The 27,086-nt window shown below is 43.4% G+C and overlaps 1 protein-coding gene across 1 annotated transcript in view; it reads right to left on the reverse strand.

The window, feature by feature from the left end:
* Positions 1-27,086, reverse strand: part of LOC140187548 (complement factor B-like) — a 78,620-nt gene that overhangs the window by 42,355 nt on the left and 9,179 nt on the right. The window contains exons 2-8 of the mRNA XM_072242940.1: positions 23,746-23,952; positions 17,955-18,137; positions 11,873-12,043; positions 9,364-9,438; positions 7,783-7,907; positions 4,740-4,872; positions 2,495-2,623 (exon numbers count right to left, since the gene is read on the reverse strand). Of these exons, the coding sequence (XP_072099041.1) occupies positions 2,495-2,623; positions 4,740-4,872; positions 7,783-7,907; positions 9,364-9,438; positions 11,873-12,043; positions 17,955-18,137; positions 23,746-23,952 (1,023 nt within the window). The remainder of the gene's footprint in view (positions 1-2,494; positions 2,624-4,739; positions 4,873-7,782; positions 7,908-9,363; positions 9,439-11,872; positions 12,044-17,954; positions 18,138-23,745; positions 23,953-27,086) is intronic.

Here is a 27,086-nt window from a genome sequence, read left to right on the forward strand (position 1 = left end):
AAATAGAGTTAAGCAAAGGTTAAACAAGGTATTTGAGGAATGTGTCGTGGAGATTAGGCGGGGGATTCGATCTCACTTCCGAGACGGAGAACTCCAGAGCAGCTGCCAGTGGCAAGATGAGTGAGAAGCCTGGAGAAAGATTTTATTAAGGGAAGGGTGGAGGAAAGGGAGGTGCTGTGCGTCAGGAGGAGGTGGCCAGAAGGGATGAGCTGGAGCTAATGAAAGGTGCCAGACAGGGACTGTCTGGCTCAACATTGAGTCGGTTGTATGTGGAGGCCTCAGAAGCAAGCGGGCAAAGACAACCAAATTGCTACAATGCTGGAGAGAACAAGATAGAAAGTTGCCTCAAGGCTTAACATGGAAATATAAATCCAAGGAGCCCCACTCAGCTTACGAGAGTTGGAAAACCTGTGGCCCGGTAGTTTCCAAAGGTAGTGGAGACGGTGAAGATTTTAGCAGGGGTTGGAAGAGTGCCCACAACGATGGTCAACACTTGGGAATGGGATCAAGGGAGCAGAGGAGACAAGAACAGGCTCCTGTCAGAGAGGATATGGAAGGGAGATGGGGATTGATGTAGGAAATGTTTGGGTACAAGGTTACAGGTAGAGGGACGTCTATCCTGGTGGATGATGTGGAGGAAGGGAAAAGCAAAGTGCCACTGTGAGAGAGCAGGAACTAATGAAGTCAAAAACTAGAAGCAAAATAGATCTAATTTGCTTAGGATTGCCCAAAGCATGCAACCAAGTAGCTGTTACATACATAATTTAAAATGTACTGTACACAAACACAAGCTCAATTTGAGCCTTTCTGCATCTTTCCTTTCCCATCTCAGAGTGTAAGAGAGAGGAGTTTCCAAACTCGGTCACTACATGTCCCAGCACTTTCTACATTCTCCCAGCCCCTTTCTGAGCAGTTCTTGTCTTCCCTGTTCCACTGACCTCGTTCCCAAATGTTGACCTTCACTTCCTATTGCCTGACATTGTTAAATAAAACTACAGAACAGACTAACTGGGTTGTTATTTTCAACGTGTTCAATAGGTAGGTTTTGGATGACATGGAAATCCATGGTTGGGTAAGGAAGGTGTAGTTGAGGCCAGGTCACTGAGTGGTGGGGTTGGCTTGAGGGTATGTATCACTGACTTCTGACCTGTTTCTTATGTCATCATTCCATACTCTATGGGAGGTGATGCTGCCATGCTGCCTATTTGCCTATAATGGAAATTATTCACTGTCAGTCACTGGAAATTATTTCATCATTATATTCAGTTGGAGTAGTATGTAACACATAATCCAAATCCAGGCAATTGGATGACAGAGTGGTAGCCTGATTGAATGAGGTTTATATGCACATTTGCAAATATAGACAGGCACAGAATCCCTCAAAAACAAGTATACTAGAAGAGTGAAGAGAGAGTGAAGAGGAAGTGAAGAGGGAGGGGGAGGGGGAGGTAGAGGGAAAGATCTGAAATGTGCAGTGCCCAGTCACATGTGGCTGATCCAGACTGTTCAGTACCACAGCCAGAGGCAACCCCCACCTCAGGGGCCTGTCTGTGCGCAGTTTGCAAATTCTCCTTCAGATGGCGTGGACTTCTCCTCAGCGCTCTTGGTTTCTTACTGTGAAGACCGGAGGTTTAATTGGACACAGTAACTCGTCCCTATTGTTCATAGCTGCTGGGGAAATTGGTGGGGTTGTTAGTGGATGTGTGTGAGAGGCAGGCTGATTTGAGACGCAAAGAGACTGCAGGTGCTGGAATCGGCGGCAACAAGCAATCGGCTGGAAGGACACAGCAGGCCAGGCAGCGTCTGTGGGGGAAGGAGCTGTTAACGCTACAGGTTGAGAACCTGCACTAGTATTGAGGTCCTCCAGCAGGTTGTGAAGATGACAGGATATCTCTGAGAGCTGAATCGCTTCCTTCTAGGCCATAAGGAAATGTAATGTCCAATTTAATGAAGAGTTTGGATTAGCATTGGCATCTTAATTCGGCCTCGATCTTTCACCCACTTTAGGATGCACTAGAATTTCTTGGCAAATAATTTTCCCGACAGTCAGAAGGAGATCATCCTTACCGCTGGCATCTCCAGTTGGAACGGAGGCCCCAATGGACAGAACTGAAAGGGGTGACAGAGGGTTAGAGACTCATCGATCACCATTTTGGGCACAACCCACTCCACCATAAGCGGCATCTTCAAAAGGCAGAGCCTTAAGAAGATGGCATCCATCACTAAGGACCGTCACCACCCAGGACATGCCTTCTTCTCATTACCACCATGAGGGAGAAGGTGCAGGAGCCGGAAGATCCAAACTCAACATGTTAGGGATACCTTCTTCTCTTCAGCTGAAAAGCCCATGAACACTACCTCACTATCCCCCTCTTTGGAAAATTAAAGAAATTTTAAAGTTTGCTTTATTTGTCATGTGTACATCAAAATACCAAAAACATACAGTGAAATGTGTTGTTTGCATTAGTGACCAACACTGCCTGAGGAAACTCACCACTGGTGATGATGATAATAACTTGTTTCGGCATAGCTTGCCCTCTGTGAAGGTTCAAAGTTTCATTGATGTCTTTGTAAACGTATTCGAGGGCAAACCCCAATCTTCTTCCTTTGTCGTTGTAAAACTCTGACAAAAGAAGGAAAAGTTGCTTTAAAAGTCTTACTACAATGATGAACACAGTAAATATCAATTTCTTGTCTCTCTCATTCTCCTTTCCAAAGGTATTCAGAGACATTTGGAGCGTCACGGTAGCGTAGTGATTAGCACAGTACCAGCAACCCGAGTTCAATTCCCGCCACTGCCTGTAAGGGGTGTGTACGTTCTCCTACTGACTGCACGGGTTTCCTCCGGGTGCTCCAGTTTCCCCCCACAGTCCAAAGACATACCAATAGTTCTTGTAAATTGTCCCAGGATTAGGCTCAGATTAAATTGGGGGATTGCTGGACGGTGTGGCTCGAAGGGCATATTCTGCACTTTATGTCAATAAATAAATAAATAAACAAACAAACAAACAAAACATTTGTGTTCAAAACCGAAGGAGAAACATAAAAGGAAGGTTCAGTTTAGTGAAAGCCACATTTTTCTGACCTGTGACACTAGAATAGCAGCAGCAACTGCCTCAACTTTACAGAGTTTATAAACATTATGATCTTGTAATTTATAACAAAAGGCCATTTAGCAACTAGATCATTTGAGCAGCCACAGGAATGAGCCAAATGCAGAAATAAAATTACTTTAGGATTATCGTAGGACTCGTTTTAGGATTATTGCATATGGGTGCTTAATGGTCAGCAGATACCCCTAGCCCAAGGGCACTTTTCTGCATTGAATGACTCCGCGACAAGTGGTTGACCAGACAGCCTTGGAAATGTGAAATCAGGATTTACTGCAAATATACTGGAAAAAAAATATACTGGAATAGCCCCCCCTCTATTCCCCACTCTGACCTTTTACCTCTTCTCACCTGCCTATCACTTCCCCGAGTCCCCTCCTCCTTCCCTTTCTCCTATGGTCCACTAGCCTCTCCTATCAGATTCCTTCTTCTCCAGCCTTTGACCTTTCCCATCCACCTGGCTTCACCTATCACCGTCCAGCTAGCCAATTTCCCCAACCCCCCACCTTTTAATTCAGGCATCTCCCCCCTTCCCTCTCAGTCCTGAAGAAGGGCCTCAGCCTGAAACATGGACTGTTTATTCATTTCCGTCGATGCTGCCTGATCTGCTGAGTTCCTCCAGCATTTTGTGTGCGCTGCTTTGGATTTCCAGCGTCTGCAGACTTTCTTGTGTATGTGATGTGTGTTACTGTCACGCAGGAAGTACAGAGAAGGCAGACAATAAGGGGCACTTTTTTTTACAGTACTCACTCAACCGCCCCAGCCTCCGGTGTTTGGATGCTCCGATTCTCTGGCTTATCGATAGCTGGCACCTTTACTTTAGAGATTCCGGCCTGCTCTGCTAATTGATGGCCATGTATTGGCACCAGGATTTGAATATTTAAAGAGCACCTAAACTCAGGTTTGGGGCTCAATTGTCAGCTCAACTCTGGTTCAAGTCTGCGATTGCATTTAGGATTTTTATTTCATTTGGATTCTCGTCTAGTCTTGTCAGGTTCTTGTCTAGCATCTAGCCAAGAACCCTGTTCTCGTCTCAGTCTCGAAATAGTGTCTCGCTTCTAGTCTCGGATACTACAGCACCTGGTTCCTTAACATCCTCGCCTTAGCATTTTGCGGGAGAAATCTTCTTACATTTATCAGGTCAAGTTGCTATCGTGTTGACTAAGTTTAATTTGGAGTCACTCAAAGAGATTCTTTATCTTTAGCCACTCTACAAAACAGATTTTGATAATTTTGCTGTTTGCTCTGTTGGTTTAGAGCAGACTTCCTTCTATGAGAACTGCACCACTTCCAACTTTGGTTGGCACAGCGGTTTCAAAAGCACTCTGATCTTTTGTATCCCTGTTTCTCTGTCATATGCAGAGTGTGATCTCAATGATACGGTCTGTATTTTTGTACGGTCTAAGAGGTGCTACCAAGTAGTCTGTAAGCTCCTGATGAGCCTATTTTTCTCTTCTCCTCTATAAGTGAAATGTACTTCATCTCTTAGTCTTGTCTAAAGAGTATTTCCACCCCTCCAAAAAAAACACAGCCTACATTTACTTTTCCTGATGACAGTCTGACAAGCTGTGCACTCTCAGATTCTCCTGCCTTTCTTGCTCTTGCCACATAGGAATTGGTCCAACTTACCGCTATACTGAAGGCCTTTAATCCTTTCTATCATCATCTCCACGGTAAGGCTTTCACTGATGTTTATGATTTTATGAGAAAAATATGCGAATGCAATACATTCAAAGCGGACCTTAACGTTAGCACCCGACATCTAAGAGAATGTAGGAAAGAGAATCCGTCAAACCAAGCAGTCAGTTTCATGTTCAAATTTCTCGAGAATATAGGAGACAATCAGCCCATCAATTCTACGTTGGCTGTCAGAGCAATCTCGGTCCCCCCACTTATTTCCTGAATTATATTTTATCTCACATGCTCATCAAATTCACCCTGGATTTTCCTCCTGCCAAGCCACACCAGGGATAATGTGTGGAATGTGCAAACTCCAGACTTAGACAACATTGGAAGTCAGCATCAAAGCCTTTGTCACTAGAGCTGTGAGTTTATGCAGTTCTGGTTCCAATTTGCCTCTGTTTATGCTTGTAATGTCAAGACAAATGTAAAATAGTTTAAATTACGGGATACTTCTCAGATATTTCAATATAATTATTTTACAGGCAATTACACTGGAAGGAGTGCAGGAAAAATTTACAAGGATGTTGCCATGACGTGAGTTATGGAGAGAGGCTGGACAGGCTAGGATGTCATTCCTTGAAGTGAAGAACCCTTGGCTACAACTTGGACTCTTTTGAGTTAGTGGTGCAGAGGAGGACACTAAACAAACTGTTATCCATTATGGACAATCAGGCACATTCTTTCCATGACCTACTGAATAAGCAGCGAGCACCTTTTCAAACAGACTCGTTCAGCTCCCCTGTCGCAAGGATCGTTACAGAAAATCTTTCCTACCTGATGCAATAAGCATATACAACAGTTCATCTCTGTGTGACAGGAGAACACACATCATAGTACAATACAACACACATCAAAGTTGCTGGTGAACGCAGCAGGCCAGGCAGCATCTCTAGGAAGAGGTACAGTCAACGTTTCGGGCCGAGACCCTTCGTCAGGACTAACTGAAGGAGAGCTAGTAAGAGATTTGAAAGTGGGAGGAGGAGGGGAGATCCAAAATGATAGGAGAAGACAGGAGGGGGAGGGATGGAGCCAAGAGCTGGACAGGTAATTGGCAAAAGGGATATGAGAGGATCATGGGACAGGAGGCCCAGGGAGAAAGAAAAGGGAGAGGGGAGGAAAACCCTGAGGATGGGCAAGGGGTATATTCAGAGGGACAGAGGGAGAAAAAGGAGAGAGAGAGAGAGAAAGAATGTGTGTATATAAATAAATAACGGATGGGGTACGAGGGGGAGGTGGGGCATTAGCGGAAGTTAGAGAAGTCAATGTTCATGCCATTAGGTTGGAGGCTACCCAGATGGAATATAAGGTGTTGTTCCTCCAACCTGAGTGTGGCTTCATCTTTACGGTAGAGGAGGCCGTGGATAGACATATCAGAATGGGAATGGGATGTGGAATTAAAATGTGTGGCCACTGGGAGATCCTGTTTTCTTTGGTGGACAGAGCATAGGTGTTCAGCAAAATGATCTCCCAGTCTGCGTCGGGTCTTGCCAATATATAGAAGGCCACAACGGGAGCACCGGACGCAGTATATCACCCCAGCCGACTCACAGATGAAGTGTTGCCTCACCTGGAAGGACTGTCTGGGGCCCTGAATGGTGGTGAGGGAGGAAGTGTAAGGGCAGGTGTAGCACTTGTTCCGCTTACAAGGATAAGTGCCAGGAGGGACATCAGTGGGGAGGGATGGGGGGGATGAATGGACAAGGGAGTCGCGTAGGGAGCGATCCCTGCGGAAAGCAGAGGGGGGGGGAGGGAAAGATGTGCTTAGTGGTGGGATCCCGTTGGAGGTGGCAGAAGTTACGGAGAATAATATGTTGGACCCGGAGGCTCCAGCATCTGCAGAATTCTGTGTGTGTGTGTGTGTGTGTGTGTGATAGTACAATAGTCTGTTTATTATTTTGTACATTATTATTGTATATATTATTATTCTGTACTTTATTAGTTAAGCCTGCACACTGCTAAGTGTGTTTTTAAATGTTGCTGCTGTAATGAAAGAATTTCCCACTCGGGATCAATAATGTACTTACTATTATTATTATTATTATTACTATTTAATTATTTATGGTTTTATTACTATTTAATTATTTATGGTGCAACTGTAACGAAAACCAATTTCCCCCGGGATCAATAAAGTATGACTATGACTATTATTATTAAGATGGAGAGGTGATCTAAGGTTATAAAGTGTATAAAATCACCAAGGGGATAGAGTGAATGTCCTCACACAGAAAATGCTGGAGGAACTCAGCTGGTCAGGCAGCATCTATGGCAATGAATAAGCAGTCAACGTTTAAGGCCGAGACATTTCATCAGAACTGGAAATGAAGGAGGAGATGGCAGAATGAAAAAATGGGAGGGGGGAGGTGAAGGAGGGTAGCTGGAAGGTGATTGTTGAAGCCAAGTGTGTGGGAAAGATGAAGGGCTGGAGATGAAGGGATCTGACAGGAGAGGAGAGTGGAGCATATGAGAAAGGGAAGGAGGAGGGGACCCAGGGGAAGGTGGTAGGCAGGTGAGAAGAGGTAAGAGGCCAGATGAGGGAATAGAGAAGAGGGGAGGGGGAGAGAATTTTTTTCCTCAAATGGAGACATCTATATTCATGCCATCAGGTTGGAGGCTACCCAGACAGAATATAAGGTGTTGCTCCTCCACCCTGACGGTGGCCTCATCTTAGCACAAGAGGAGGCCATGGACAGGCATGTTGGAACGGGAATGGGAATCGGAATTGAAATGCTTGGCCACCGGGAGGCATGTGTATGTTGCTCAAGAGCTCCAGTATCTGCAGTCTCTCTTATGCACGTGTGACTGTTGGTAAGACAGTTTTCAGCATTTTCTATGTGTTACTCTGGAATTCCAGCAGCTCTTGCGTTTATGATTGTCATTTTATTCCAGACTGTTTGTCCTCGCCCAGTCATGGTCAGTTTAATCCTGAGCCTCTGAGATTTTGGAACACATTTCTTTTGAAACCGGTGTGAGTTTGAAGAGTCATACTTGCCCTCTTGATGAAAGTTGTGGCAAAGTCAAAAGTCTTGATGAAGTTTTCATTGGTAAGTCTTCCTGAAACTTCAAGGACAAAGTAGATATCGAACCCACTCACGTGTTCCTTTTCAGAACTAAACTCTGCAGAAATAAAAGCAGATCTAATCAGATTCGCTTCAGTATAATTTGGACGCCAGGTCTCACTACAGGAAGCATTTAGGAGCATTATTTGAGGTTCCCAAGCTTGTTATAATGTCAGAGCTGGGAATAGTTCCCTGATGATTGCATTCAGATAGGGGATAGTTCAACTGCTTTCAGAACTTTGCGACAAAATAAACAGTCTTTGCCTATAGCCAGCAAATGACGTATGGACTGGAACACGGTAAATAACATCAATGTCTACCTCTAAAACCTACCCTTGGCATTACTATTCCTGAATCACTACCATTTCCACCCTGGAAGTCGCCATTGAAGAGAAGCACAAATGGATTAGCCATGTATGGTTGCGGAGCATATCTGAGACAAGGTATCCTGTAGTAAGCGATTCACCTCTTAACACCCCAAGGTACCAGTCCAGATCCAGATGGAACAATCTGCAGATGAAGACTGCTCCAACAACACTCAACAACATGTACCCATTCAGGACAACGCAATGCGTTTGATTGGAACCTCATCCACCATACTGAATACTCATTACCATCAGCCACGGGGCAGTGTGAATGCAGTGCACACCATCTGCAGAGTGTACTCCCGTGACCAGCACAGACTGCTCCAGCAGCTCCTTTCAAGCGCAACCTCCTGTTGTCAGAAGGACAAGTGATTGAGACTACCATCTGCAGGTTCCGCTCCTTTTCATAATCAATCCTAAATTTAAAAATTCCTTTCATCTGTGAGTCTAAGTCTTTCCCCAAGAACACTGTACCTTCACCAGAAGAGCAACAGCCACTCACCAGCATCTTCTCATGAGCCAGTTGGCCATGGGAAACCAGTGGTGGCCTTGCCAGAGATGTCCAGCAACATGCAAAATGAACAACACACCAAGCCCTCATTGCTTCCAGGTGGAGCTGTGGTGATTGGGGAGGCTCCTCAGGAACACAAGTCCAGGTCAGAATACTCTGGACCAACTATCCCATGGATTTTCCTTACAATTGATTCTATTGATTGTCTACTTAGAACTTTCTGTATCGCTTTGGTTTCAAAATAAACTTGATACTTGTAACGCACAGACAGGAAGGTTGTGATTTAGTCTGTCCCTTCAGGTCAACTTCTCTCACATGAAACACCAACACATCATAATTAAATATTTTTGGGAAAAAAACAGGCAGAATTTTCCTCCTGTTTCTCATATAACTCTCTCAGGAAGGAACCTAAATCGGGGGAGAGGGGGTGGAAACCCTCCAACGGCAGTTGGTTTTGAACGGACTATAGAAAGTATAACTTCGGATCACTTTTGTCCAAAAAGTCCTAACCCATGAATCTAAACGGTAGATGAAGTTTGCAGCCATACTCCTTATCCAGATTCTAATCTGCCCACGAGCGGCAGCAGAGAAGATCAATTAGTAATGACAATGATGAAAGTAAGCAATGGAAGTCCTACCAGCGTTGCGTATCGTTGACTCCAAGACATCCAGTTCTCTCGCCACATCCTTCACATTATCAAAAGCATTTTTGCCTGTTTAACAATGGAATGTGGAATTTAACAACCAGGCGGAGAGAGGTTTTGTTGTCTGCTGTTTAACAAAAATTACTTTGTCATATAATAGGCTGCATGTCTTAGCTTTGCATCAATTCTTAATCCTCACACTATTGGCCCTAATAGATCTATTCACCTAATAGATCGTTATGATTGAAACCTGCTGAAATGTTCCGAAAGGCTCTGAGCTCTTTTTAAATGATGCACTGCCTCACCAACAAGCAACCACTCACGATGATTGAAGCACGCCCTTGATTAAAGCCCAAGAACAACTTGGTCTCACCGCTGTACAGGAGGCTACATTGGGAGCACCAAATACAATAGGTGACCCCCAACAGTGAAGTGTTGCCTCACCTGGAAGAACTGCTTGGGGCCCCGAATGGAGGCAAGGGAGCATGTCTAGTGCTTCTTCCGCTTGCAGGGATAAATGCTGGGAGGGAGATTAATGGGGAGGGACAAATTGATAAGGGGATTACGGAGGGAGCAATCCCTGTGGAAGGCGGAGAGAGACGGGAGGATGCTGTTGAAGATGGCAGAGGTTGTGGAGACTGATGCAGAGGCACATGGGGCAGCAGGTGAGGACAAGAAGAAGTCACTCCCTGTTAAGGCAGCGAAAAGATGGGATGAGGGCAGATGTCCGGAAAATGGAGGAGATGTGGGTGAGAGAAGCAGCAATGGTGGAGGAAGGGAAATCCCATTCTTTGAAGAAGGATAACATCTCTTACTTTCTGGGACCTCATCTTCTTGCTGCCTTAACACTTCCACTTCCTTTCTATCCATTCTTGTTTACTCTAATTTCTCTGTTGGAAAACTAACCATATTCTTTTCTATGCCAGGTACCCCAGTTGAGCTTCTGTTCAACATATCTGCACAATACTCTTCAACCACTCCCAGCTGGAGGTTTCCCATTCTGAACTTTGGTGTCAGCTGAGGCTCATGCGTAGCATTCCCTCTGAGCCAGATGTGATTAGTTCTAGTCCACGTGAGTCTTGAGCGTTTGTGCAAATTTGGCACTCTAAAGCTCTACCAAGAAGAGTTTGCACGGTCATAGAGGCTATTCCTTGTGCAGTAGATGTAAAAGATGCATGGCATTATTTTCATAAAGAGCAGGCAGGTTAAAAGTTCCAAGTTCAAAGTACATTTATTATCAAAGTATGTATAAATTGTACAACCTTGAGATTTGTCTGCCTACAGGCAGCCATGAAGTAAGAAACCCGAAAGAACCCAAGACCAACATGCAATCCGCAGAGAGAGGGGAAAAAAAATACAAATCATGCAAACAATAAAAGCAAGCAACAGCATTCAGAACCAACCAGATTGAGTCCATGGGCCCAGAGCCCCAAGTAGCCAGAGTAGGCCCATAGCCTCAGTCCCAATTCAGTAAATGGCAGGACCAATCACTGTGAGGCTTGCAGACACGGCTTAGACACCGCAGAGAGGGGAGTAAACATCGAGAGAGCGCGAGGTTAACACCTGCATCCTTCACATCACCGAAACATGATCTACTTATTGATGGTTCTGGTATGTTGTACTGATAAGATTCCTTTAAATCATTGAACACTAAAGGTCAGGAACAGACCCTTGGGCTATGATGTTGTGGTGAGCTAATTAAGCTAGTTACTACCTAAAGTAATCCCTTCTGCTGATACAAGGTTCTTGTCTTTCCATTCTTTGCACAATGCAAGATCCTCTAAAACATCTTTATAGCATTTGCCTCCATTGCCACCAGCAGCTGTGCATTCCTGACACCCTCCATCCTCTGTGTAAAAAATACTTCCCCTGCACCTTTGAACTTGCATCCTCTCACCTTCAACGCATGCCCTCTAGTATTAGACATTTTTACCCTGGGAAAAAGATGACGGAATTGTACAGTACTGTGTAACATTTTGGGCATCTAAGATTTTTTAAATAAGGTTTCGGATGGTATGACTGCCACAGAGCCCTGATCTCAACATCATTGAGGCTGTCTGGGATTACCTGGACAGCCAAAGAACCCTGGTAAATTCTCCGAAATTCTTGGAACAACCTACCGGCCGATTTTCTTATAAAACTGCATGACAGTGTACCTAAGAGAATTGATGTTTTAAAGACAAAGGATGGTCACACCAAATATTGATTTGATTTAGTTTTTTTACTGTTTGCTGCTCTTTATAGTAATTTTTTGATATTTAGAAACTTCCCATTTCATTATTTTTGAAAGCATCTTCACTTTACAGATTTTTTTACATATGCCTAAGACTTTTGCACAGTACTGTATATTACAAAGTTCTTAATTGGCTGTAAAGAAATGTAGGAAGCCTTAAAAACATAAGGACTTTTTTCTTAGAGGTCTATATCCGAAGTTCCATATTGCAATGTCATCAGATAACTGCTTGATTAATATACTAAAAGAGATAATATATAAAAATTGTACTTTCACACCGAGGCTCCACTCCAGACCACTGGCCAGATTCCAAGCATTTACGTTTTGATGAACCTCGTAAAATGTATTCACCACAGTCATACTCTACAATTGAAAGGACATCAAAATTGTTGCCGTTTCTTCTTGAACCAAAGGGCGTTCCAGGGTTGGGGCAGAATGTTTCTAAAGAGAGAAGATAGACAATTAGAAACTTTTTAATTAAAAAAACAGTTCCACAATTTGAGAATATCTTGTCTAAGTCATTAAGATACTTGATGATGGTGACTGTTGAGTGTCCTGTGCTAGAACTGGAATAACTTCTCACAATTGATTTTAAGTAGCTTCAGTTTGTTTTGTAACCATATAACAATTACAGCATGGAAACAGGCCATCTCGGCCCTTTTAGTCCGTTTTGATACTGGTTTATTACTGAGAAACAGTGAAAAAGTTTGGTTTGCAAGTCATCTGCACAGATCATCTCGAAACTTTAATGCTTTGAGGTAGGCAAGGGATAGGCAAAAATAGAATGCAGAATATAGTATTACCGGTACAGTTATAGATGGAGTGTAGTGCGGATACACAAAGAGATGCTAGGGCCATCGTGTGGTAGACTGTGAGGTTAGGAGTTCATCTTTAAAATACAAGAGATCTGTTCAATGGCAGGAAAGAAACTGTCCGAGAGCCTGGTGGTGCATGCTTTTAAGATTTTCGTTTTATCCCCCAATGAAAGGGAGGAGAAGGGAGAATGTTCAGGATGGGAGGGGTCTGATTATGCTGGCTACTTGTCTGAGGCAGTGAGAAGTGTAGGCAAAGTCCAAGGAGGGAAGGCTGGTTTCTGTGTCTACTTCTGTCTCTAGGTTCTTGTGGTGTTGGGGAGAGCAGTAGCTTTACCAAGCTGTACATCTCTGAAAATTGGTGAGGATCGGTATGGGTATACTGAATTTCCTTAACCTTTTGAGGAAGTTGACGTGATAGTGCACTTCCTTGGCCATAGAATTGATCTGGTTGGATCAGGACAAGCTAGGAATTTGACGCTCTTAACTAACTCCATATCATCACTAAGGGCATGTTTCGCAGGCATTAAGGGAAAGGTTGTTGTCATGAAGCACAGCTAGGTCAGGCAATGAGTAGAGTAAATCCCCTCCACAGCTTCCCATACTCTTGCCATGCCCTAGCAGGATAACCTCATAGTCATTTCAAATGTACTGAAGACTTCCACAGTGTTATTTCAGAATTAAATTGTTGATAATCCATTTTTCCATTGTGGAACTTGACCTCTTCAGAATTTGGTTTAAACCTCCCTAACTAACTCTATCTAGGAAACTTAAAAACATTCTGATTGCATAGTTTGTAGAACTGAAATAGGGAGAAGCTTGCTGCCAAAGTTATTTTAAAACTGCAACACGAGAGAATCTGCAGATGCTGGAAATTCAAGCAACACACACAAAATGCTGATGGAACGCAGCATCTACAGGAAGAAGCGCAGTCGACGTTTTGGGTCGAGACCCTTCGTCAGGACTAACGGAAAAAAGAGATAGTATGAGATTTGAAAGTATCCCTTTTGCCAATCAACTTCCCAGCTCTTGGCTCCATACCCCCCCCTCCTGTCTTCTCTTATCATTTCGTGTCTCCCCCTTCCCCTCCCACTTTCAAATCTTTTACTATCTCTTTTTTCTGTTAGTCCTGATGAAGGGTCTCGGCCCGAAACATCGACTGTACTTTTTCCTATAGATGCTGCTTGGCCTGCTGTGTTCCACCAGCATTTTGTGCGTGTTGCCAAAGTTATTTACTTCTTTGAACTCAGAAAATACAATTCTCACCAAATGACACTTCCTACAGACTTTGGTCGAATAAATGCTCCAGTTCACTATTTTTGGTGTCACTGCAATTTTGTTCATCGTGCTAGCGCCATTTGAGAAAGTCACATAAAAAGTAAGAACTTCTCTGTAAGAGTTTCACAGAGCAGTGCAGCCAGGTGTACTGCTGGTACTGATGTTGAAGGTTTCTGAAGATTTCTATGTTAATTTGATGCAAGTTCTCAGAGCTATAACCCTATTAACTTAGTCAGTGCAATCTCATAAGTAAACTCTTAAAGGGATAGCAACACACATCAAAGTTGCTGGTGAACACAGCAGGCCAGGCAGCATCTGTAGGAAGAGGTGCAGTCGACGTTTCAGGCCGAGACCCTTCATCAGGACTAACTGAAGGAAGAGTGAGTAAGGGATTTGAAAGTTGGAAGGGGAGGGGGAGATCCAAAATGATAGGAGAAGACAGGAGGGGGAGGGATGGAGCCAAGAGCTGGACAGGTGATTGGCAAAAGGGATACAAGAGGATCATGGGACAGGAGGTCCGGGAAGAAAGACAAGGGGGGGGTGGACCCAGAGGATGGGGAAGGGGTATATTCAGAGGGACAGAGGGAGAAAAAGGAGAGTGAGAGAAAGAATGTGTGTATAAAAATAAGTAACAGATGGGATACGAGGGGGAGTTAGAGAAGTCAATGTTCATGCCATCAGGTTGGAGGCTACCCAGACGGAATATAAGGTGTTGTTCCTCCAACCTGAGTGTGGCTTCATCTTTACAGTCGAGGAGGCCGTGGATAGACATATCAGAATGGGAATGGGATGTGGAATTAAAATGTGTGGCCACTGGGAGACCCTGCTTTCTCTGGCGGACAGAGCGTAGGTGTTCAGCAAAGCGGTCTCCCAGTCTGCGTCGGGTCTCGCCAATATATAAAAGGCTACATCGGGAGCACCGGACACAGTATATCACCCCAGCCGACTCACAGGTGAAGTGTTGCCTCACCTGGAAGGACTGTTTGGGGCCCTGAATGGTGGTGAGGGAGGAAGTGTAAGGGCATGTGTAGCACTTGTTCTGCTCACAAGGATAAGTGCCAGGAGGGAGATCAGTGGGGAGGGATGGGGGGGACGAATGGACAAGGGAGTCGCGTAGGGAGCGATCCCTGCGGAATGCAGAGAGAGGAGGGGAGGGAAAGATGTGCTTAGTGGTGGGATCCCGTTGGAGGTGGCTTAAAGGGATATATCATAATTCCATCAACACCCTTCCAGTAATTGGGGTATCTTGCTGTTGAGTGAACGTATGCTGTTACGGAGGCACAGGATGAGGGGAGATCTCAGTGAAACCTATTGGAAAAGCCTGGATAGAGTGGGCACGAGAGGATGTTTCCATTAGTAGAAAAGTCTAGGGTCTTCAGAATAAAGGGATGTCCCTTTAAAACTGAGATGAAGAGGAATTTCTGCAGCCAGAGGTTAGTGAAACGATGGACTTTGTTGCTATTTGAGCAAGAAACAACAGCTGATAGAGTGATGTTGCAGCAACAACCTAACACTCAACTTCAATAAAACCAAAGAATTGACTGTGGACTTCAGAAAGGGTAAGACAAGGGGCCACACACCAGTCCTCATCGAGGGATCAGAAGTGGAAAGGGTGAGCATTTTCAAATTCCTGGGTGTCAACATCTCTGAAGATCTATCCTGGGCCCAACACATCAATGCAGTTACAAAGAAGGCACAAAAGCAGCTATATTTCCTTAGGAGTTTGAGGAGATTTGGTATGTCATCAAAGACACTCGCAAATTTCTACAGATGTTCTGTAGAGAACATTCTGACTGGTTGCATCACCATCTGGTACGGAGAGGCCACTGCACAGGATCGAAATAACCTGCAGGGAGTTGCAAACACAGCCAGCTCCATCATGGACACTGGCCTCCCCAGCATCCAGGACATCTTCAAGGATCAATGCCTCAAAAAGGCAGCACCCATCACTAAGGACCCCTGTCACCCGGGACATGCCCTCTTCTCATTGCTACCATCAGGGTGGAGGTACAGGAGCCTGAAGGCTCACACTCAATGATTCAGCAACAGCTTCTTCCCCTCTGCCATCCGATTTCTGAAGGGATATTGAACCCACGAACAATACCTCACTACTTTTTTTTCTTTTTCTGCACTACTTATTTAATGTAATGTTTTAAATACATATATACTTCTTACTGTAATTTAGCAGTTTTATTATTTTATATTACAATGTTCTGCTGCCACAAAACAGCAGATTTCATAACATATGCCCATGATATTAAACCTGTTTCTGATTCAGAGAACGAAGACCTCACCAAAAATGTGGAGACAGATTTTTTTTCAATGGGCTATAATGCCCAGTAATGCACCCTAAAATGTGTGCAAAATTGCTCTTCTGCAGGTTAATTTCATTTTCAAAAGTTAAGCACCTTTTTCACATTGAATAATTTTCTCGCCCAAGTTATTCTGTTCACATTCTGCTGGTAATTTCAGATACCAAATGATCTTCTCCTTCTTGAATTTCCAACTCTTTGCCAGTCTTTTCCACCAGCATACATCACCCATATGTTTTATTCCATCTCTTTGCCCTCCACCTTAGCACAGAGCATGCTTTGAGTTTTTCCTGTTGTTTCTCCTCTTCCCTGCATTTCTGGGAGGCTCCGCCATTGAGGGCTTTCCCATACAGTGACTGACTTCACCATTGTGCCTACAAGAACCCAGTAGAGTTCCCGGCTTTGCTGCAGTGGTAAGGTACCCACTCCCTGAATGCTCAGCTCCTGATAGGTGACGGGAAGGAGTTCTGGGCAGCGAAGTGGCACAACGAGGAGAGCTGCTGCCTTGTTGTCCCAGCTATCTGGGTTCAGACCTGACCTCCGATGCTGTCTGTGCAGAGTCTGCATGCTCTCCCTGTGAACAGGAAGGTTTCCTCCAGGTGACCTGGTTTCCTCCCACATGCCAAATACTCTCAGATTGGTAGATTAATTGGGCACCATAAGTCTCACCTAGTATGTAGATGAGAGGTAGTGTCTGAGGAAAGTTGATAGGAATGTGGAGAGAAGTCAGTTGGATTATTGAATCTGGACTTGGTTCATGTATAAACCAAAACCATTAAGTTTGCCAAAGAATTATTATGATCATTTAATTACCATAAGTCAACCTTTTATAACAAGTTAAACATTTCTATTGACCATAAGACCATAAGATATAGGAGCAGAAGTAGGCCATTCAGCCCATCGAGTCTGCTCCGCTATTCAATCATGGGCTGATCCAATTCTTCCAGTCATCCCCACTCCCCTGCCTTCACTCCATACCCTTTGATGCCCTGTCTAATCAAGAACATATTGCTATAGTGTTCAAACAGAAATCCGTATGATATGTCTTTAGAGTGATTTTTAGATTTAGGACATACACATTCCGCAATTGACTTTGGCTACCTGTCCTCACAACTGAAGATGTATTGTGGATTTAATTTGGAGTGCAGCTCTGCACAAAGGGTTCCTAAAGGCAGTGAATCGCAGACCAGACAATGCTGATTAAAATTCATTTGGATGTTCTTGGTGTGCGTGTGAATATGGAGGTGTGAAGTTTCTGTGTAGTTTCAAAGAAAGCATTGTCCATACGTTGTAAATATGGAATTGTCATTTGATGTTTGTCACATAAAGTACTGAGCCCCATGTTGGGTGGCAGACCTTTCCACCGAAAGCATCTCCATATGATGCCTGCTGTACCTTGTTTTGTCAAATAAAGAGGCTGCTTTGTATCTACCAGAACTTTTCTCTGGTGACTTCATTCACGCAACAACTGTGTCATACCAAACAACTGACAATGTCGCTGTCAAATCAAATTCTGTGTTGATGACACTTAGAAGTTTCTAAGTGCATTTCTACACATAAAATAGTCATCTGCTTCTGGTGAATTAACCCAAGGTCTCTTTTATTTATTGATTGATTGAGATACAGTGAGGAATATGCCCTTCTGGCCCTTCAAGCCGTGCTGCCCAGAAACCCCCAAATTAATCCTAGTCCAATCACAGGACAATTTACAACCGGTACATCTTTGGACTGTGGGAGGAAACCAGAACACCTGGAGGAAACACACACAGTCACAGGGAGAACATTCAAGCTCCTTACAGGCACTCTTCAATACAATGACTTCTTAGGTACAACTTGGATTATGCCGTACATTTCTAGCAGGAGATCACACATTCAGTCACTAAAAGTAAACTTAAATCTTAAACCACTATGCTTATTAAACCACGGAAATATAAGATAAAAAATAAATACTTAAACTGCTGCATCTGGGCACTTTGCCACTCCATTGACCATTTGGCAAACAGGTGCTCGAAGCTGAACCGGCCAGCTGGAATCCATCAAAGCAATGAAATTTGATGGTTTCATTAACTGTGTAGCTGTTTTGAGGAGGACTGTACATTCCAAATCTTAAAGAAGGAACAGGGCAAAGTATTGCTGCAAAATAAACCAGATGAAAATTAAGAATGGTTACATCGAGAACCGTATCATTTACTGCATGGAATAATAATTACACTGTGGAGACACAAGAAACTACAGGTGCTGGAATCTGAAACAACAAAATAATCTCCAGAGGAACCTAATGAAAAGAATTGGAACACTCACAACATGCTGGAGGAACTCAGCAGGTCAGGTAGCATCCGTGGAAAAGATCGGTCGACGCTTCGGGCCGGAACCCTTCGTCAGGACTCCGGCCCGAAATGCCAACCGTTCTTTTCCACGGATGCTGCCCAACCTGCTGAGTTCCTCCAGCGTGTTGTGAGTGTTGCTTTGACCCCAGCATCTGCAGATTATTTTGTGAAAAGAATTGGAGTTACTTCACATTGAAACCCTGCATCAGGACCATGTTGAGAATGTTTTTGGAGATGTAAGTGGTGGGGCAAAATGTACCAGAGTTTGAAATCTCAAGTATCAAAAAATATATTGTGTTCCAGGGAATAATTAAAGGATATAATGAAACAAAGGGAAGGAACTCTATTGTTGGGCCAGTCCTGAGCTGTGGTTCAAAGGAAGGACCATACTGTATATAACAAAAGCATTATTGGAATTACTTGCAGGGGGACTTTCATAATTAGGGCATAGATTACAACTTAACTTACCGAGGAGAGCAATGCTTTATACTTTATACTTTATTGTCACCAAACAATTGATACTAGAACGTACAATCATCACAGCAATATTTGATTCTGCACTTCCTGCTCCCTGGATTACAAATCGATAGTAAATATTAAAAATCTAAATTATAAACCATAAGTAGGAAATATAAAAATGGAAAGTAAGGTAGTGCAAAAAAACCGAGATGTAGGTCCGGATATTTGGAGGGTACGGCCTCCGAATATCCGGACCTGACTATCTGGAAAGACTAGATTCTGTTAGCACCACACACTGTACTAGGTTAGAGAGCAATCATTTGCAATGAGAGCCTTGAAAGTTTCAAAGGCATTTAAAAAAATACAAAGTTTTGAGCTGGGATATTCTGCAAATCACTTGTTCATTTTGTGCCATGTCATATGACGTGGACGATCATGGTCTTTCCATGACTGTGATTGTCCTTGGCAAATTTTTCAACTGAAGTGGTTTGCCTTTGCCTTATTCTGGGCAGTGTCTTTACAAGACAGGTGACACCCCCCTCCCTCCCCCAAACCATTATCAATACTCTTTAGAGATTGTCTGCCTGGCATCAGTGGTCACATAACCAGGACTTGTGTTATGCACCAGCTGCTCATACGACCATCCACCACCTGCTCTCATGGCTTCACATTACCCTGATCGGCGTACTAAGCAGGTGCTACACCTTGCTCAAGTGTGACCTGCAGACTAGCAGAGAGAAGGAGTGCCTTACACCTCCTTTGGTAGAGACCTATCTCGACCCTGCCACCCAGTTCTACAAATAACCACACATAAATTGTTAGATTTGACATTGGATTAAAACAACAAAACTGTGTTGCAGGTAAAACACCAGACTGTTGCAGATCTAAATGGTTAAAGTATTCTCTCAGGGATGGAGTCTGTGATTATAGTGAGCACTTTGAAATAAGAACAATAATCTTGATGTTTGAAGTCAGGGGTTACTTTGGAGAGGGTTGTGGTAAAAGAAAGACTAATGCTAATTTTAGGAAATGTGGATTCAAAGAGGGTCAGTCAGGAAAGCAGAAAGCTATATTTTATAACACTTTCTCAAAAGGAAAGAACATCAATCCAAATGGAACCAACTACTCAGAGAGGGGAACAAGGGATGGTATGTGAAGGATAGCGGCAGGGTGGTGTAGTGGTTAGCACAACGCTTTACAATACCAGCGACATGGGTTCAATTCCCCCCACTGCCTGTAAGGAGTTTGTACATTCTCCCCGTGACGGGGTGCGTCTCCTCCTGGTGCTCTGATTTCCTCCCACCATCCAAAGACGTGCTGGTCGGTAGGTTAATTGGTCATTGTAAATTGTCCCGCGATTGAGCTGGGGTTAAATTGGAGATCGCTGGGCGGTGCAGCTCGAAGGGACGGAAGAGCCTGTTACACACTGTATCTCAATAAATAAAATAGTAAAAATGAATAGATGGATCAGATGTGACTGACAAAAGCAGACAGCCCAGAATAAAGATAGAACTGGGAAGAGATGAGTATTTATTTATTCATTTATTTTATTTAGAGATACAGCACGGAACAAGATCTTCCAGCCCAGTGAGTCACACCGCCCCACAACCCTATTTAACCCTAGCCTAATCACATGACAATTTACAATGCCCAATTAACTTATCTACTGGTACATCCTTGGACTGTGGGAGGAAACTAGCACCAGGAGGAAACCCACACCCACACGGGAGGAGCGTACAAACTTCTTTACAGAGGATGCCGGAAGGGAACTCTGAACTGTGACGTCCCAAGCTGTAATAGTGTCTCGCTAACTGCTACACTATCAAAAAGGAACAGGAATGTTTCTGTCACGAGTAAGGCCAGAAAATGAAATTGTGATCACTAAGAATCTACAATAAAATGTAAAGGCTTATAAATATATTCCTAACACGCAAAGATTGCAAAGTATCAGGAAGCCCCAATATTTTTAAACCAATGGCCAGACAGAGTTTACTTATGTTACTAAAGGGAATAAAATGGCAAAGTCTGGGCAACCATCTCAGATTAAATATTGTTTGAAGCAGAGGACAGAAAGATGACAAATATTAAAACATAGCAATTATTCATCAGCTGTGGAATAAAAACAGCAGGATTTTATGTTTTAGCCATGGGATCAGGCAGGATGCTGCGCATATCATAAAAATGCTTCTATGTAAAGCTCCTGTTTTGAAGGAAGCATATGAATTATTATGTCTGACTGCCAAAGAAACATGTTAAGTATTGTATTCTCCAGTTTGAGTTTGAAGCAGATAGGCAGAGCGAGTGGGGTGGTTCTGGTTGTAAAAAATTAAATCAAATTCTTCGAAAGAGGTGACATAGGATTGGAAGGTGTAGAATTCCTGTGGGTAGAGTTAAGAATCTCTAAGAGTAATAACACCCTGATAGGAGTTTTATACAGGCCTCAGGACAGTAGCCAGGATGTGGGGTACAAATTACAACAGGTGATAGAAAAGGTATGTAAAATGGTAAATGTTATGATAGTCGTGCAGGTAGATTGGGAAAATCAGGTTGATGCTAGATCCCAAGAGACGGAATATGTAGAATGTCTAGGAGATGGCTTTTTTAGAGCAGCTTGTGGTTAAGACCTCTAGGGGAACGGTAATTCTGGATTGGCTGTTGTGTAATGAACCAGATTTGATTAGGGAGCTCAAGGTAAAGGAACTCTTAGGAGGCAGTGATCATAATATGATAGAATTCGCCCTGCAGTTTGAGAGGGAGAAGATAAGATCAGATGTATCAAATTAGAGTGGAGTAAAGGGAATTACAGAGGCATGAGAGAGGAGCTGGCCAGAGTTCATTGGAAGAGGACGCCAGCAGTGATGATGCCAGAACAGCACAAGTTTCTGGGAACCATATGGAAGCTGCAGGATAGAATCATCCCAAAGAAGGAGTAATCTAAAGGGAAGATGACAAAACCATGACTGACAACAAAGTTCAAGACAGCCTAAAAGCAAAAGAGAGGGCATACAATAGAGCAAAAATTAGTGTGAAGCCAGAAGATTGGGAAGCTTTTAAAAAACAACAGAAAGCAACAAAAAGCCAGAAGGAGAGAAAAGATGGAATATGAAGGCAAGCCAGCCGATAATATAAAAGAATATACTAAAAGTTTATCAGGTATATAAAGAGTTTCTCTCTCCTCTCCCCCCACCTTTCAAATCTACTCCTCAGCTTTTCTTCTCCAGCCCTGCCGAAGGGTTTTGGCCTGAAATGTCATCTGTGCTTTTTTTCCATAGATGCTGCCTGGCCTGCTGATTTTCTCCAGCATTTTGTGTGTGTTGCTCGGATTTCCAGCATCTGCAGGTTTTCTCCTGCCTGTGAGGTGAGAGTCAATATTGGACTGCTGGAAAACAATGCTAGGGAGATAGTAAAGGAGAATAAAGAAATGGTGGATGAACTGAATAAGTATTCTGTGTCAGTCTCCACTGTGGAACTGACTAACAATATACCAGAAATTCAAAAGTGTCACGGGGCAGAAGTGAGTGTAGTTGCTACTACTAAGGAGAAGGAGCTTGGAAAGCTGAAAGATCTGAAGGTAGACAAATCATCTGGACCAGATGGACTACACTCCAGGGTTCTGCAAGAAGGAGTTGAAGAGATTGTGGAGGCAGTAGCAGTGGGCTTTCAAGAATCACTAGTTACTGGAATGGTTCGGATGGATTAAAAAATTGCAAATGTCTGCACTCTTTGAGAAGGGAGGAAGGCTGAAGAAAGGGAATTATAAGCCAGTTATCTTGTCCTTAGTGGCTGGGAAGACGCTGGAGTCAGTTGCAAAGGATGAGGTTTCAGGGTACTTGGAGGCACATGATAAAATGAGCCAAAGTCAGCATAGTTTCCTTAAGGGAAAATCTTGCCTGACAAATCTATTTGGACTCTTTGAGGAAATGACAAGCAGAACAGACAAAGGAGAATCAGTGGGTGTTGTGTACTTGGATTTTTATGTCACACATGAGTCTAAAAGAGCCTATGGTATGACAGAGAAGATACCAGCATGGATGGAAGATTGGCTGACGGCCAAGAGGCAAAGTGTGGGAATAAAGCGGGACATTTTCTGATTGGCTGCCAGTGACCAGTGGTGTTCTGCAAGGGTTGGTGTGAGATCTCCAACCACCTTCACATTTGCAATGAGTGTTGTTGTCCTATTTTTTTTTACATCTGTTCTCAACCCTGGGACAAATCTATTCTAGCTTTCCAACAGAGCATACGCTGCTCAAGTTGATAATGTGAAGAAAAATTAGTTAACCACACGGATCTTTCTCGTTACAAAGCCATTACAATCTGGATAGAAGATCAGTGACAAGCCAATGATAGTTTAGAATTGTAAATTGATCCCTCTTTTACACCATTAACTGATACATTTAATGCATGTATCTTAAAAATGGTATTATAGTTTCATATACCAAGGCTTCTCCAAGCTATGTTGGGTTGCTGATAGACGCATCCACGAATGAAGCAATAGAAATTGGAACAGAAAATCTCCTGGGAGTAATCAGCAGGTCGGATGGTAACAGTGGAAAGAGAAGTAGAGTGAATGTTTCTGCAGCAGTAGAAAAATAGACCTTTGTCAAACTAAGCCCTGATAATCTGTAGATATAAATACAAGCTCCCATAGAAATGAATTGCTTGGATTTTGTGGGCAAGGACCTGGGGCAGTGATCTGGAGCAGCTGGCATCCATAGCAGGTTGTTTTCAAGGATAGGAGTGAATTACTAAGTTCACTGGAGAAATTCTCACTGAGTTATTATGCCATCTCTTTGCCTTGAGACCAGCTTTTAACACTAACGTGATATGGTATTGTGCCGCCAATGCAGAACAGTTTATATGCCTGAATGCATTGCTGACCTCGAATTCAGTCAAAAGCAGCTTCCATCATATTTTAGCCCCCTTAAAGAGGATTAAGGTATTAGACAAAGGCAAACCTGCGCACGAAGCCCTTTCTGCTTTTTCACCGTAAGCATTCCTCAGATGACTCCATCTACCACTCCTGCCACAGTACCTCAAGCTGACAGGAAAGGGTCGGAATCCATCCGGACAGAAATACATCATTACACTTCCTTCAATTCGATTCTCTGGCCATTTAATCCATCCTTTTTCAATTACTTCTGTATTATCACAGATGTCTCCTTCTATAATGTTAAGCATAACCGCATTAGAGATGAAAATATTTATCCTCTTTAATACACACTTATTCTACATAAATTCATTTCTGCAATGTATATTTGTTCCTTAAATCAACACATTTCCCAGTCTAAAGTATCAGCACATTTCTCTCAGCAATGTTCCCCACCTTGCAAAGGTCACAGTGTAATTCCCCAAGAGTCATGCAGTTTTCTTACTGGGTGTCCCAAGATATGTGAGAGAAATCGACCAATTTTCATTTAACTTCATGGCTCTGATTATGAGTCATCTCTAATTGGTGCTGGGTCAGTTGTTGTCTGTCCATCTATATCAACGATCTGGATAATAATGTGTAGTTAACTGGATCAGCAAATTTGTGGATGACACGAAGACCGGGAACGTAATAGACAGCGAGGAAGGTTATCAAAGCTTGCAGCGGGATCCGAACCAAATGGAAAAATGGGCTGAAAAATAGGATAGTAGCTATAACAGGATCAATTAAAGATTAATAAGAATGCAGAAGACAGCAAACTGTGCAAATAAAAATATAAGTAGATAGCAATAAATAGTGAAAACGTGAAATAACAAGATAAAGGGTTCTTGAAGTGAGATAATTGGTTGTGGGATCATCTCAATGGATGGGCAAGTGAATACCCTTCTTGTTCAAGAGCCTGATGGTTGAGGGGTAGTAATTGTTCTTGAAGCTAGTGGTGCCAGTCCTGAGGCTCCTGTACCTTCTACCTGATGGCAGCCGTGAAAAAATGAGCATGGGCTGGGTGGTGAGGATCTCTGCTATTTTCCTATGACAGTGTTCCATGTAGATGTGCTCAGTGGTTGGGAGAACTTTACCTGTGATGTACTGGGCTGAAGCCGCTATCTCTTGTAGGATTTTCTGTTCAAAGGCATTGGTGTTTCCATACCAGGCTGTGATGCAGCCAGTCAATCCACTCTCCATTACACATCTGTAGAAGTTTGTGAAGGTTTTTGATGTCAAGCTGAATTTCTGCAGACTCCTAAGGAAGCAGAGGCTCTACTGTGCTTTCTTCGCAATTGCATTTACAGTACGTGCTGGGTCCAGAACAGGTCCTCTGAAATAGTAAAACCCAGGAGTTTAAAGTTACTGACTCTCTTCTCCTCTGATCATCTGTTGAGGACTGGCTCATGGAACTCTGGTTTCCTTTTCTTGAAGTCTACAATCAGTTCCTTGGTCTTGCTGACATTGAGTGAGAGGTTGTTGTGGTGACACCACTCAGCCAGATCTTCAATCTCCCTCCTGTGGCACGGTAGCGTAGTGGTTGGCACAACGCTCTACAGTGCAGGCGACCTGGGTTCAATTCACTGCTGCCTGTAAGGAGCGTGTACGTTCTCCCCGTGACTGTGTGGGTTTCCTTCCACAGTTGAAAGACGTAGTGGTAGATTCTGTGATTAGGCTACAATTAAATTCAGGGATTGCTGGGTGGAGTGGCTCAAAGGGCCTGAAGAGCCTGTTCTTCACGATATCTTAATAAACAATAAATAAATGTCCGGTAATTCATCACCACCGTTGATATGCTCTGCGCAGCGGTGTCATCAGCAAACTTGAATATGGTGTTGGACCTGCACTTACCCATACAATCATAGGGTATAGTTAGCCGTACAGTCATAGGTGTAAAGCAAATACATCTGTCTCTGAAGCCAAAGTTGAGTTTATTGTCATATACACAGGTACATCTCTGCACAGGTGCAATGAAAGACATCACAGGAACATAGCATCAGATAAGAGCATTCACAAGAAAAATATCAATTAAACATATTTATATAGATTATTTACATGAAAGAACACAATCAGAATTTTTAAAAAGTCCAATGTAATGCAAAGTGATCACCGTGTTGCTAGATCAAGGTATAGTTGGTTCTAGAACCAAATGGTTGAAGGAAGCTGCCATTCTTGAACTTGGTGAAGTAGGACTGCCAAGGCTGATGAAGCAGGTGGACAAAAGCTGTTTCACTCATTGTGGTTGAATCCTCACTGCTGTGTCCTGCACAAACTCTCATAGTCTCAATAAGCCTACAATTTTCCAAATTACTGGCATGTGCCTATTCCAGAGACTGGAATATTGTAATCACAGCTTCTGTCTTCCTGAATCTGTCCCAGGTGACTCTTCTGCTTTAACTTGCTAGCTTCTCCTTTCTCCAATCTGATCCTAACAACAATCTTTTCCTTCCTTTGATCCCGGCTGCATCTTCTTCATACGTCCCGTTGTAAGTAAACTCACACACTGTTCTTGTATTTTGCCTCCACAAGAAGTTTTCTTGTTTTGTTCCCGAATCAACCCCAATCAGTTTGTCTTTGCACTTTGTCCTTACCTAGATACCATAATAGTTAAAGATCACAGAGGGGGAGCAGTGAGAGAGGATTTCACTGAACTCCTGGTGAAGGGAAGATTTAAACTTCTTTAGGGTAGGTACGCCTGGAAGAAACCCCTGGAGGGTTTAAACTAATTTGCGAGGGGAATGGGATCCAGAGCGATACAGCAGTGAAAGAAGTGCATGGAGTAAAGCCAGATCTAACATATAGAGAGGTTTTGAGGAAAGAGAAGCAGAATAAACGGTGTAAAGGTAGTAAGGTAGAAGGGCTGAAGTGTGTGTACCTCAATGCAAGAAGCATCAGGAACAAAGGTGATGAACTGAGAGCTTGGATACATACATAGAATTATGATGTATTGGCCATTACAGAGACTTGGCTGGCACCAGGGCAGGAAAGGATTCTCAATATTCCTGGATTTCAGTGCTTTAAAAGGGATAGAGGGGGGGAAAGGAGAGGACGGGTGGCATTACTGGTCAGGGATACTATTACAGCTACAGAAAGGGTGGGTAATGTAGCAGGATCCTCATTTGAGTCAGTATGGGTGGAAGTCAGGAATGGGAAGGGAGCAGTTACTCTATTGGGGGTATTCTATAGGCCCCCTGGTAGCAGCAGAGATACAGAGGAGCAGATTGGGAGGCAGATTTTGGAAAGGTGCAAAAATAACAGGGTTGTTATCATGGGTGACTTTAACTTCCCTAATATTGATTGGCATCTGATTAGTTCCAAGGGTTTAGATGGAGCAGAGTTCGTTAAGTGTGTCCAGGACGGATTCCTGTCACAGTATGTGGACAGGCC

The sequence above is a fragment of the Mobula birostris genome, chromosome 25, assembly GCF_030028105.1.
Source record: "Mobula birostris isolate sMobBir1 chromosome 25, sMobBir1.hap1, whole genome shotgun sequence".
Taxonomy (NCBI): Eukaryota; Metazoa; Chordata; class Chondrichthyes; order Myliobatiformes; family Myliobatidae; genus Mobula; species Mobula birostris.